The following is a 13491-nucleotide window of genomic DNA, read 5'->3' on the forward strand; positions in this document are numbered from 1 at the left end:
GATGGGTGTGAAGTCGAGAGTCATTAGAGAGCCGAAGTCATCATCCATCATTTTGTACATGAGTGCTTCAATCGGCTCCGTCAATGGCGATGCAAAGTCCAGGCCATTCAATCCACAATGCTAGTTCCGCATAAGAGAAGACACCGTCACCCTCTTCATCTCATTCTGTGGGCAGAACCCTGTCCAATGAACTAAGTCTTTGCGAATCCCTTCATGCAAGCTGCACCAGTGAGTCTTCCTTCCGTGTGCCTTCTGTTCGTGAACGCCCCTCTCTTTCGAGAATGGCTATCTCTCTGGGAAGGTGATACTGATCTTTGGCTGTGAAATCTTCTGGCCTCTAACGTGGACCGGGTGTGTCTTGATGGTGATCCCCTCCTATTGTAACTGTTGAAGTGAAAACTGCCCTTCCCGAAGTTCATCCTCTTCAGTGACGTTCGTGGAACCCTCTCAACTGTAGATCATAGAATCTTGTGACGGTGAAGTTCTTGCAGAGCACTGATGTTCCTGCCCTGGTTCTTCATCTACTGAATGACGATCCGCACCTGCTGTATCTTGTGTAGAAGGATCTCACCTGGATGCTCTTATCGTAGAGGACTGCTGTGAATAATTCACTTTGGTGAACCGACATTCCATCAGGTCATCAACTGTTGCTTGAACTGCTTCATAACTGCTCCTACGTCGAAGTTCTGCACTTTCTGCTGCGGTGTTAATGAAGCATTGGAGAATGTAGAATCTTCCTCCAATCTGTGGTGTATCTGCGATGAGGAGACGCTACTCGTTTCCCTGGTACCGGATGTCTGCATAGCTGATGGCAGGTCCTGAGCTATCTGCTGCGTAGCTGGAAGTACCAGAGAGGTAGATCTCATCAACCACTGATGCTGCGACGATTTGCTGATGACTGTGATTCCAGCGATATGGGAGGGTCGTCTAAAAGGTCTGTTTCGGCTGGGAGGACAATGTCTTAGCTGAAGGATCTCTGCTAAGTCGTATTGCTCGTGCAATATGACTTGGAAGAGGATCTAGATGAAAACTTCTTCTGCTTCTTTCCCTGGGTTGATGGCAGCTCAAGGATGAAGCCCTCTTCTAGGAGGCGCACTTCTACCGGAATAGAGACCAGCCCCTCGAGTAAATCGGAAAATCACTGAAAACATGAATTTTAGCTGTAGTTTGCAACAGGCGGTTACTCACACTATCCGTTGATTTATTAACATGACTTGAGATGACCCCCGCACCTTGTCCTTAGTACATCGAAGTAAAGCCAACAAATAATCAGTAAATTGTTACGTAGATAAATCAATACAAAAGTTGCAGTGAGAGCTGGAAGAGTATTGATTAGTCCAAGAAGGACACAAGGGGTGCGGATAAGTAGCAGACAAATGATACCTACATTGAGAACAGGATTTCATCAGACCTATGTAAACTCATGTGAAGGAAAACAACATAATTAGGTACAATTTGTCATAATTTGCACAAATAACGGATAATACGGACCGAAATCCATATGCAGAAAAAAATCAGGCTGAAGGATAGAAATACAAAAGGATATGGCAACGTAGAGGGATTTCGAAGTTCCCATAACCCAACAACCAGGGCGATGTAGGAGAGAGTAACAGCCATGGTAGGGCATGTGACTATTTCGGTGGGAAAGAGGAATGGGAGGCAACCCGTGGATGAGTGTACGTTCTCGTCCTCTTCAGAAGAAACTACAAGGGGTTTCAAGTGTTCCACTATCATTCGAATAGGAGCAGGAAGGAAGCATTATAAGCATGAGTCAAGATAAGGAAAGATATTATAGGTATTTGTTTACCTCTGATTGTATTTCTGTATACTGCTTGACCCTCTCCACCACAACGATCTGTGTCTCTACTTCTGAAACCAGCTGCACCATCCAGCTGAGGGTAGCAGTTATCTGAAATATGTGTACACCTGGTAAAGAGTAAAGAAATTTGCATAAAATTTGCCTGTGTTGGTACGAAAGGCACAATAATTCCGGCAATAGTGGCAATATCAGTTGTCTCAGGCATTATAAGTATGGAAGATTCTTCGAATCAAGAGTTCATAATTTCATGATTAAACACGGGTCATAAACGTTGTGTGACGAACACACAAGAAACCTGTGGATATAACAAACTTACGGGTATAACGAACTGAGTCTTTTTCGCTGCTACTTTACACATATAATCTTAAGAGAAGAAACGTGACCAGTGGAAAAAATGAATTTTTGAAAAAAGAAACGTTGAAGTAAAACGTCTGTAGTCAATTAGTCAATTGCTAAACGCACTCTGCATGAAATACATGTGTATCATGAAAAAGTGTATCATTTTGAGCTGAAGTCTAAGACTAAAGGCTTTAAAGAGCCACATCAATGTTTCTCCATGCGCACTGATTTCATACACTATAGACAAGAGAATGAAAAGACAGAGGCACAAAGACACAACGCCATAAGCCATTTATGAGGGTGAGTATCACGTCATGAAGTGGCAAGGGACTTCAGTGTGTCCACACAGACCATCTCAAAGCTTTGGACCCGATGCAACAATAGTGGGAGGTTTATGACAGCCGTAGGACAGGTCGACCTAGAGTTACCACCGCCGCCCAGGATCGCTACATCCGGGTGAGACATCGTTCGAACACCATGGCCCCATCATCCACAACTTTCCAAATACCTCGACTGTGCCGAATCTCCGACCAGACAGTAAGGCTGTGGGAAGTCAGACTTTTTGCTAGAAGATCACTTTAACGTCATGTCGTTCCCTTCATCAACGCCTATGGTTGATCTTTGGAGCATGACTTCACGTTGCAGGTATTTGGCAGGACTTCCTTCAGCAAAGCAATGTTCAGATATTACCGTTGCCTTTTCTACATCATTAAACATCTATGGGATACTCTTGATCGACGCTTGTTCCAGCACAACCTGACACCTCAGACACTACAAGAACTTCAAACAGCACTTCAGAAAAGGTATCAAAACATTGCTCAAGACAGCATTCGGCATCTCCTTTCTTTTGTGGGTCACGGATGCCAAGTAGTCACACCAGATGCTGACATTTTTCTTTGACCAAGTGGCTTTGATAGCCCCTCTGTGGTTTTACCAAGCACGTACTCGATGATCATGTTTTGGAAACCAGTAAAGCGATATTTTTAATGTAGTTGAGCAATGGTGCCATGTTTGAATCAGTGATGCGCACTCAGGAAGTACACTCAAAGACAACATGTCAAGTGGCTTTTTTCATATGTTTTAGTAGACTGGGTTAAACGAACTGTGACTAAAACGAACTAAAATTACTGTTCCCTTTGAGTTCGTTGTAAACGAAGTTTACCGTACATACCTCAATAGCATAGGAGACTGATAAGCCTACAAGCCCTCCTGACAGGGTGTCACGTGACATGACGGCAAACAGGGAAGCGGCCAGAACGATGATGTTTCCGATGACCTCCAGACGTATACCTTGCCATCTGTCAAATACACTCACTGAATACGTGGACTGGTTTTTATATTTCTGTACATTGTTTCAGGTGTCCACGATATCGTCTTAATTCAGTTAGGTGAGGTTTTAAGTGCGACCGAGCATGTATGTATATATGGGGAACAGTGCTCTACTTTCCATGAAGAAACAGGTGTATAAATGTTGAATTCCTACTGAATACACACTATTCGTGTACTAGAAATCCCGTTGGAATATACTCAAAATACACATCAAAGGTGTAAGTCTTACATCCCTGAAGAAGACACAGTCAAGCAGGTTACGTTTCGGCTGACACTAAAGTATTGATATTGATATTGGTGGAATACTGCTGAAAGAGGTGTAATCTAAACTCACCCACCAACGTCCAACAAAATTGCTAAATTATTACCTATCCAAAGAAGGAAGTGGGCTCTGAGCCATGGGGCATACTGATATTACAGAAACTGACGGCCAGTGGACGAATATATATACATACATATATACACACATACATACATATATATCGAGTCTGGGCCAGACAATCGTGTGATCAACAGCATAGGCATCGATCTACGCAACTGGGATACGATGTCACCCACCCAAGTCAGACCATCCGATCCCGTTAGTTGCCTCAACCTATTATAATCATGGGTTGCCGAAGAACACTTCTAACCTGGATCTTCTCGGGTTCCAAATTTGTAAATAGATAGATATTTGTGATGTCTGCTGTCATCTTATTTCGTACAGCCGAAACTGGAAAAGACACTGTTCTGATTATGGGGAGATACCTCTTACTGGAATGAAGAAATTGTTCATTCACTTACTGCTCCCAACTTCTAAATGCCTCGTAAAATGGTGAGTGAGTTTAGGTTTACGTCGCACTCAGCAACTATTGAGGTACATGGCGGCGGTCTGTAAATAATGCGAGTCTGGACCAGACAATCCAGTGACAAACAGCAGGAGCGTCGATCTGCACAATAGGGAACCGATGACGTGTGAACCAAGTCAGCGAGCCTGACCATCTGATTCCGTTAGTCGCCTCTTATGGCAAGCATGGGTTCCTGAAGACCCCGGACCATCACTGGTCCCTCTTAAAATGGTACCGTTTTAGGGGTATTGGTATGGGAAAACCTCTGTTTTTTGCATATAAACACCATTCAAAAATGATCACTGGGACATCAAAATTACCTGACAGCAGAGAATGAGTAAAAACTATACTTCTGCATTGCATCTACCCGGTCTTCAGATTCCTTGATGAACCTTGACTGGGCCTGAAACGATCTGATAACACTGGCTCCCGATAATGTCTCCCCAAAATGGCTGTATATCGGAGAGCGATGTTTGGCTTCCAACCTCTTCAGCTGGCGAGAGGTTGTCACGTAGAAACGCTGCGGAAATATGCACATTTTCAATATGATGACGATATACTTTACAAAAAAACATTCAGTGTGATCCTTCAGGGGGCGATAACACCATAAATCAAAACGTAACTCTTGACAGTAAGCTGTTCACATTTTTAATGGAGAATAAACAGGATCGCAATGTAGACAAACAGATTCTTTGCAAAGTAATAGGAGAATATATACACTGTCACATATAGCTTGTATGTCACTCTTGATGTCAGTTTACAGCAAAGAAATTCACTTTTAATATATATTTCTCCCTTCAGCATCTGCATATTTCGGACAAGCAAAAACAGTGTGTATTACCAACAGATGTATCCAAATTACTTACAATTTGATGCTTCATGAAAGATTCTATATATTTTTGAAGATGAATAAGTCTTAACTGATTTTGTTAGGGCAGGTCGATTAAAACAGCTGATATGACGTTGTCTTGAGCAATTGCTTTGTTGATACTTAAAGTCCCCTTTCTTATTTTATTCTTTCAAGGTACTGAAGAGTTGTGTTAATGCTCACCTGTACAGTGAGTGAGATTACTTTTACGCCGCACTCAGCAACACTCCAGCTATATGGCGGTGGTCTGTAAATAATCGAGTCTGGACCAGACAATCCAGTGATCAACAACATGAGTATCGATCTGCACAGTTGGGAACCGATGACATGTGTCAACCACGCCAGCGAGTCTGACCACCCGATTCCGTTAGTCGCCTCTTACGACAAGCATAGTTGGCTTTTGTGGCAAGCATGGGTTGCTAAAGGCCAATTCTACCCTATGACCTTTACGGGTCGCTCACCTGTACAAGGAAGTATATTGCGACTAAGGGAACAACAACGACCAGAAATATCGGGGTGGTGTACGAGATAATGATGATGCTGCTGATGACTTGGAACGTGGTGTTGAAGGAATACTCCACCGTGGTCGGCATCCTAATGTCGATGGTGTCCATATCCTGGGAGAACCGATTGACAATCCTGCCCGTAGGTGTGGTGTCAAAGAAGGACATCGGTGCCCTCAGAACATTCCTCAGCATGTGGGAGTGGAGTGTACCCGATGCTTTGACGGTCCTTAGGTTCCACAAAAAGGAAAACACCATGATAAATGCAGCTGGAAAATAAAAATCACGTATTAGTCATAAAGCCCGCCATAATGCGTTTCCTGATATTCTTGGGCTGATTGTATCGAAAATTGGACATTTCCCAGAAAATGTTTGAAAACAAAGATTCTTCTCATCCGCAGATTAAAAGGATGCAAAATGTATGAATACACGTCTGAAATACGCCAGGCATCCTGACAGTTTAATTAAGAACAAGTACACACACACGTACACGCATACGCACACGCACTCACCCAGCCATGCACGCACGCACCCACGTACACCCACATATACACTTGCATATAATCCATGTGCTGAAGCATAAATTCATATTATGTGAAAAATATGACTGATTTTTGCGTCTGCAGCTGAAAAAGAGTACCCTGTCTTTTCGAAGATGTTTATTGTTAACGGCCCGGAATTTCAGCTATGACGCGACAGGAACTAGGACCAGTCAATGTAAAATTTGGAATTCAAACCCAAAACTAACGTATCCTGTGACAACTAAGAAACGCAACTCTGCTGATTCTACGTACCAGCGCAAAAGTGAGTTAATACGAACAGTGAAAAGTTTTACGAAACTCCTGTAGCGGTATATGACGTACGATAGCTACGAGAAGTGTTAGGTGAGTGAGTGAGTTTAGTTTTACGCCGCAGCAATATTCCACCTATATGGCGGCGGTCTGTAAATAATCGAGTCTGGACTAGACAATCCAGTGATCAACAACATGAGCATCGATCTGCGCAATTGGAAACCGATGACATGTCCCCACCAAGTCAGCAAGAAATACAACCCGATCCCGTTAGTCGCCTCTCACGACAAGCATGGGTTGCTGAAGGCCTACTCTACCCCGGGACCTTCACGGGTCAGAAATGTTAGGTGAAATGATACTAGATAATATGCTTACGAGAGCTTTGTGAAAGGGGAAGCAGGTTAGTAGATCATGTATAATAAAGTACATAGCTCTAGGATTTTTACAAGGCCTTTGTTGTCTTTGAAACCTTACCTTGAACAAGACCCAAAGCACCATATATTCCAGTGTAATATTCATTTTTCTCCATTCGGGCCGTGCTGTTGGAAGGTAGCGCTGTCAGGTTTCCTAACGAGGTGTCGTCAGTCCACTTGCTGAGCCATGTAGTTGACGTTACCGACGTTGCTTGAAATAACGCGTACATGGCCATAGCGACCAACATTGGCAATAACCCAACAGCCCGGAAGTAGGTTAGAAATACCTTCAAAGTAACCTGAAACAATATGTTCACAATTTATGTTTCCTAAAGGGCTATTAAAAAAGACATACATAGAAAAATGACCAACAGGTTTCATATTATCAGTATGCAACATTTAACCAAAGCAAAGAACTCCAGTTTCACTTATTGTTCTGACCGCACATTTATAATTATATTGCAAATCTAAACGTAAATGTTGTTAATAGAGAGAAGCCAACATGGTTAACATATGGCACAGTTTGTACTGGTTATAACTATGGTCACATGATCAGGTCACATGTGAGTCACAAGTTCTTGCAAGAGTCCTCAGTGGCATGACCACATTCAGTATACCAATATCTGAGCAGGTGTTAGTTGTGGAGACCGGATATTTGCATATCAGCAAATAAATCGATCGATGTTCGAAGTTATCTGGCTGTGAGACCAGTGCACTGAAGCCTGATACATGTATTTGCTCAGTGACTGGTACCTTTCAGCTCAAGTGCTTTTCTAAATTTTCCTGTGGTAAACCTACTTCTACGAACAAACATTACAATGATATGAACTTTGAAAATGCTTGGTTCCCGAGTATTCTAATTTGGTCATTATGTGATTAGATAACTCGAAGTAATTACGTTGGTCTCCTCAATCTCGACCTAATGATACATCTACAATGAATGCTAAACGAAGCCTGAATGTTTAAACCAGTACACATTTTTCTGATGCGCTTGTTTCAGACTGTTGGAAATGCCTTTTATATCCGACTTTAAAGCAAAAACTGAATTTCCTATGAATTTCGTACTTTGGTATTTCAATATTTAATATTCAAGTTCAATGTCGTTGAGAGAAGGTCAGTTACCATGCCAGACTCCACAACCTCTTCTTCAACCAGTTTCCTCTTGTCTGTTTTCAATTCTTCTTCTTTGGCTTGCTGTACGGTTGCATTGCTTTGGGGTTCAGACCTGTGTGTATGAACCATGTCGTAAATATTTAATGAAGAACATTCATGGAAGAAAATGTAATCCTACAAGGAATTACCTGTGACGAACAACCTCTCATGGGATATTAGAAAAAAATAATATGGAAACAAGGGAAGAAATACTCTTTTGTTAAAAGATAAATGAGGACTCGCTTTTGAATAGCACATACCACCATCGTCAAGGAGTGAGCGAGCGAGTGAATTGAGTTTCACGCCGCCCTCAGCAATATTCCAGCTATATGGCGGCGGTCTGCAAATAATCGAGTCTGGATCATACAATCTAGTGATCAACAACATGAACATCGATCTGCACAATTGGGAAATGTGTCAACCAAGTCAGCAAGCCAGCCTGACTACCCGATCCCGTTAGTCGCCTTTTATGACAAGCTTAGTAGCATTTTATAGCAAGTATTGGTTGCTGAAGGCCAATTCTACCCCGGGACTTTCGCGGATGCCATCGACAGGGAATTCAATTTCACCGTGGTATTGGAAATTTAGAATGAATTCATACTGTTATTTGGGTTTATTTAGCTCTGAGTTTACAAAGGACGTGCACATATTCAAGTCGTATCTAAATAAATTATCAACTTACAGATCAGGTTGGCAATCTGTTTTCAGCTCTGTACTTGATTTAACAGAGTCTAAGTGTTGAGGAAGTTGCTTTCTTCTTTCGCTCACTGTATACGAAATGATTTAGGAATTAGACAATAAGGCGTGGCCCTTATTCAGGTAATGAAGCAGTCTTGTAGGTGTAACCGATAATTACGTGGACTGTAACTCATTCTAAATGTCAACATCATGACAACATTCAAATAACAGCTTACGCTCTGGCGAAAGAATGAGTGACTTTTGGCAACTGCGGAGATCACAAGTTGGTTTCAGACACCATACCCATCTATGCTGAATCGAACCAAGCCTCTGTGTTACGAACGAACGCCTTAACCACTTTACCACCCTACCGCCCCTGGCGTAAGGAGGCAAATGAGGCGAAACATTTATGGCTGTAATATATGAGTAGATAAATCGTATCTCAAGTAAAATGTACCTCGTCGGTGAGACCCACAAAACGTATCATCAAGTCGAATCTGGGATTCTGACCAAAGACCATCCTTACACATCTATAGGACATGACCCATTTCAACGAATGGTTGTGCTTGAAGTGTGCCCCATTATGTGTTAAAACACAAAGAACAAAATGTGAATAACATTTTGAACAATAAGGCATGATCATCAATATCCATAACCAGCGTTCTCTTCTGTGGTTCCTGTGGTGTCCTGAAAACACTTTTGGTTTCGCTATCTATAACGGTTTCTGAGAAACTCCGTCCCTACTGGATATCGTGCACTACGTCAAGAAACGCAAGACAAGGCCCTTAACTCTGCAAAATATATTGCAATACGGGTTCTGTGATCGATAAAGCAAATTTTGCTTCAATGTCTAAAACAGTTTCTGAGAAAATCTGTCGTTATAGGGGATACCGTGCCCTAAGACAAGGAACTGATGACAAGGGTTATAACTGGCGGGGTACCTAGTTTCTTGATAATGAATATGTGTTCCCAAAATGAGACGTACGTTCATTTTGACTTTCATCAAAATCATTATTCTCCAAGAGGTAGGTCTGTAGGAACTTGGAAAACGGCCCGTTAGATTGCAGAAGCTCCTCATACGTCCCTTTCTCTGATATCTGACCGCTGGTCATCACAAGGATAGAGTCTACCTCTGGGAGCCAGTGGATGCCGTGAGTGACCAAAATACGAGTCTGGATGGGACAAGTGAACGTCATTTTAGCATCAGACATGTAGCAGATCTTTATAGCTGAGGAATGAGTATAGTCTCACGTGACATTCTTCAAACAGCACAACACATGATACAAGAACAAGGAGGAGCATAAGGTGCCCATGATTAGCAAAATCAGGTGCAAAATTTAAGTACACATATCTGAATGTATGCACAAATACATTTGTCTTAAACGTCAAACATATTCTACCAGTACTTGCCTTGCCAGCGAGCAAACCTTTGCTACTGATGACGTTGACAAATATATGTTTCCCCACATGACTGTCAACAGCACTGAGTGGATCATCCAGCAGATAGATGTCAGCATCGCTGTAGACAGCTCTGGCGAGAGACACTCGCTGCTTCTGTCCCCCACTCAAGTTGATACCCTGAGGATCGATAGGAAACATATATAAATCCCAGAACACAGTAGACAGCCGGAGACACTCTCTGCTTCTGTCCTCCACTCAAGTTGACACCCTAAAGACAAGACAGAAACCAAAATGCAATAGACAAAAATCAAGAAAGTAACAGACTCTGGGTTTTGATTACACGATGCCATTAAGAAAGTGGTCATATGCAAGATATGTCATATTTGGGATTTCACGTTCTCCGTAAAGTACAAATTCTAGTACTTTTTCGGTTGAGTCTCATCCGGAATTCGAACCCGCACCCTCATGCACCTAATCGCCAGCACACAAAGTCAGCTGCCTAACCCACTCAGCCACCGCGACTTCCACGGGTTTGGGTTCGAATCCCGGATGGGACTCAACCGAAAAAGCACTAGCTAGAGAATTTGTACTTTACTGAGAAAGTGAAATCCCAAATATGACATATGTTGCCTTTGTCTCTGGCTTTTATCCTCGCTTGCTCAAGCTCATACACTAGTGGCAAAATAGGAAACAAATGCACAAAAGGCTCTGTTTTGGAAGGAGAAACCTCTGCTTCTGTCCTCCACTCAAGTTGGTACCATTACGACAAGAGAACACATGCAAATCACAACTTTGTACAGTACGTCTGGGTTCAAATGAGAGCCGTGAATGATTGGATAACAGGGTCACTTATAATTACGTCTGATGGAAACGAAAAACTGTTTAACATAGGCTGAGAATCGCATGTTGGCAGTGAAACATGGTTGTGCGGAGTTGCACCAGAAGTGCGTGCCGGAACTGTTCAACATCGGTTTGTCACCCTTCTGTGTGAAGCGTCAAAATAGAACAATATTACATGATAGTTTCTTAAATAACCGTTTCCGTGATCGATCGTTAAACGTGAGATTTCAGATCATGTTGGGTACTGATGTTCCCGGACGTATTTCGCGTTATTTAATCATTCTTCGTTCTCATTTGAGCCAAAAACAGACTGAAGACAGTACTAGCTGGAGAGATCCTTACCTCCTCCACTCAACATCATACAGCAATGTCAAAACAGAAAAGAAAAGTGATTTAGAAGAAAAGTTGCTCTAAGCAGCATCTCAATACTCACTCTCTCCCCAATTTCGGTCATGTCGCCAGCTGGTAGCATCTCCAGGTCTGCAATCAGAGCACAACACTCGACCACTTTGTTGTACCAGTGTCTGTCCATGGGCTTCCCGAACAGTATGTTGTTCTGCAGGGTGTCGTTCTGGATCCACGCAACTTGGGGCACATAGGCAACGCGACTCTGGTCAGGAAAAGTCAGGAAGGATAATACATATATTTATTCATACGTATGTCAAGAAAATGTTTTTGCTGTTGTACAGTTTTATACAGAATATCGTACACCGAATATACCATACTTGTGGAAGGATAGGAAGTAACTAACGACCTTCAAACTGACATGACCGTAGAGCTTGTCCATTTCCCCCAAGATGGCAGACACTAGTGAGGATTTTCCAGATCCGACTTGACCCACAATTGCCAACAGCTGACCCTCCGTAACATCCAAACTGATGCTGAAACAACAATATGTTTTAAATCTATTATCGTCAAAGGCTGAACTGATATGAGACCTATTAGGAATCGTCTAGATCTTAAGGTTAAAGCTTTATATGATTTCTTAATCAATGGTGTTAATATATTGCATGCAATCTGTCCCTTTACTTTCTGAGTGTTGGCCCTCCTTCCGAATTCCACTGGAAACATCCGTCTGTAATCTTCACCGCAGGACCTTCAGTAAATATATGTAATGGGTGGCTAGTGATACAAGACATATATTTCTTTCACTACCTGTATAGTGTCTATGCTTTGACGAATTACATAAACGTTGACGAAGATAAGCAACCCAACTCTACTGTTCTTTATAGTTCGGAGACTATAAGGACTATAATTTAGGTTATAACGAGCACGGATGGACATTCACTCAATGACGCATTAAAGTATTGAACGTATGGAGCTGGTAAACCTGACTGACGTTGTGTGGCGTTCCGTAAAACGTGGGTTTCAGACAAGTCCTCTGTGTTGAGGAACTTGTTAATTCTCTTCAGGGATACTGTAGCCTGAAACGGTATAAGAATCCATACCGAAACGTCGCCATTGTGAAAATAAAGAAGTTGATCATCCATAACACTTGTTCCTTCACCTTCAGCCTGAAATCGTTTGAAAACGAAATAAGACGAGGTAAAATGGGGGTTATAGTAATTATGAATATTTCGCTCATGTGTCGACGTGCATACGTGTGTATGTGTAGCTGCAGGTACCCAGACTAGAGCAGGCTAGCTATTCTCGAAACATTCGTAGCCTTACGAACTTCTTAAGCTCATTTCTCAACACACTGGCTACGATCAAAGATACGAATTCTTAGGGCTACGAACGTTTCGAGAATAAGAGCCCTGGTTTACGAGCCGTATAGTGCTTCTTCATTAAGATGCCATGCCGCTGTTAAGCATGATTATCCCACTCGGAGGCATTGTACTGACTTCAATCCAACCAAGACTTATTGTACCCATTAATGCCGACCGCTAGACAGAGAACAACAAGTACCATAGTGCTTTAAATCCTTTTGGATTGACGCGGCCGGGGATCGAACCCTCGACCTTCAGCTCGACCCTTCTCACCACTACAAACAGGAGGCGGCAATCGAATTAACGTTTGACCACTTATATTGTAGTCTGTGATGTACTTCAGAGTAAATACATATTTTTATCAGTATTACCCAATGTATATCACGCCATGAGTATGATGCTATTGGCGGACGATCATTTTAATGTGGTCGTCAATAGGCGGGGCAGCTGTACAGAATGTTTATTCTGGTACGTACGCTTTTCTTCAGAAATAAAGCTTACACAGATGATATGTACTTTACTTAAATTTGTCACAACCGTTGTGTTGTCAGTAATCATTTTAAAGAAAGTGAGTGAGTGAGTGAGTTTAGTTTTACGCCGCACTCAGCAATCCAGTGATCAACAACATGAGCATCGATCTGCGCAATTGGGAACCGATGACATGTGTCAACCAAGTCAGCGAGTCTGACCACCCGATCCCGTTAGTCGCCTCTTACGACAAGCTGAGTCGCCTTTTGTGGCAAGCATGGGTTGCTGAAGGCCTATTCTACCCCGGGACCTGCACGGGTCCTAAAGAAAGACTCCCGGACACTTTTCCAATAA

At 42.5% G+C, this 13491-nt stretch overlaps 1 protein-coding gene across 1 annotated transcript in view; it reads right to left on the minus strand.

Moving 5' to 3' along the window:
* The window catches only part of LOC137286340 (multidrug resistance-associated protein 1-like), a 35787-nt gene that overhangs the window by 7310 nt on the left and 14986 nt on the right, over positions 1 to 13491 (minus strand). Inside the window, exons 13-25 of the mRNA XM_067818136.1 lie at positions 12300 to 12384; positions 11990 to 12056; positions 11715 to 11841; positions 11394 to 11570; positions 10130 to 10297; positions 9705 to 9891; positions 8724 to 8808; positions 8012 to 8114; positions 6951 to 7188; positions 5644 to 5954; positions 4635 to 4834; positions 3330 to 3456; positions 1808 to 1909 (exon numbers count right to left, since the gene is read on the minus strand). Coding sequence (XP_067674237.1) covers positions 1808 to 1909; positions 3330 to 3456; positions 4635 to 4834; positions 5644 to 5954; positions 6951 to 7188; positions 8012 to 8114; positions 8724 to 8808; positions 9705 to 9891; positions 10130 to 10297; positions 11394 to 11570; positions 11715 to 11841; positions 11990 to 12056; positions 12300 to 12384 — 1977 coding nt within the window. The remainder of the gene's footprint in view (positions 1 to 1807; positions 1910 to 3329; positions 3457 to 4634; positions 4835 to 5643; positions 5955 to 6950; positions 7189 to 8011; positions 8115 to 8723; positions 8809 to 9704; positions 9892 to 10129; positions 10298 to 11393; positions 11571 to 11714; positions 11842 to 11989; positions 12057 to 12299; positions 12385 to 13491) is intronic.

The sequence above is a fragment of the Haliotis asinina genome, chromosome 6 (assembly GCF_037392515.1).
Source record: "Haliotis asinina isolate JCU_RB_2024 chromosome 6, JCU_Hal_asi_v2, whole genome shotgun sequence".
In the NCBI taxonomy this organism is placed as follows: domain Eukaryota; kingdom Metazoa; phylum Mollusca; class Gastropoda; order Lepetellida; family Haliotidae; genus Haliotis; species Haliotis asinina.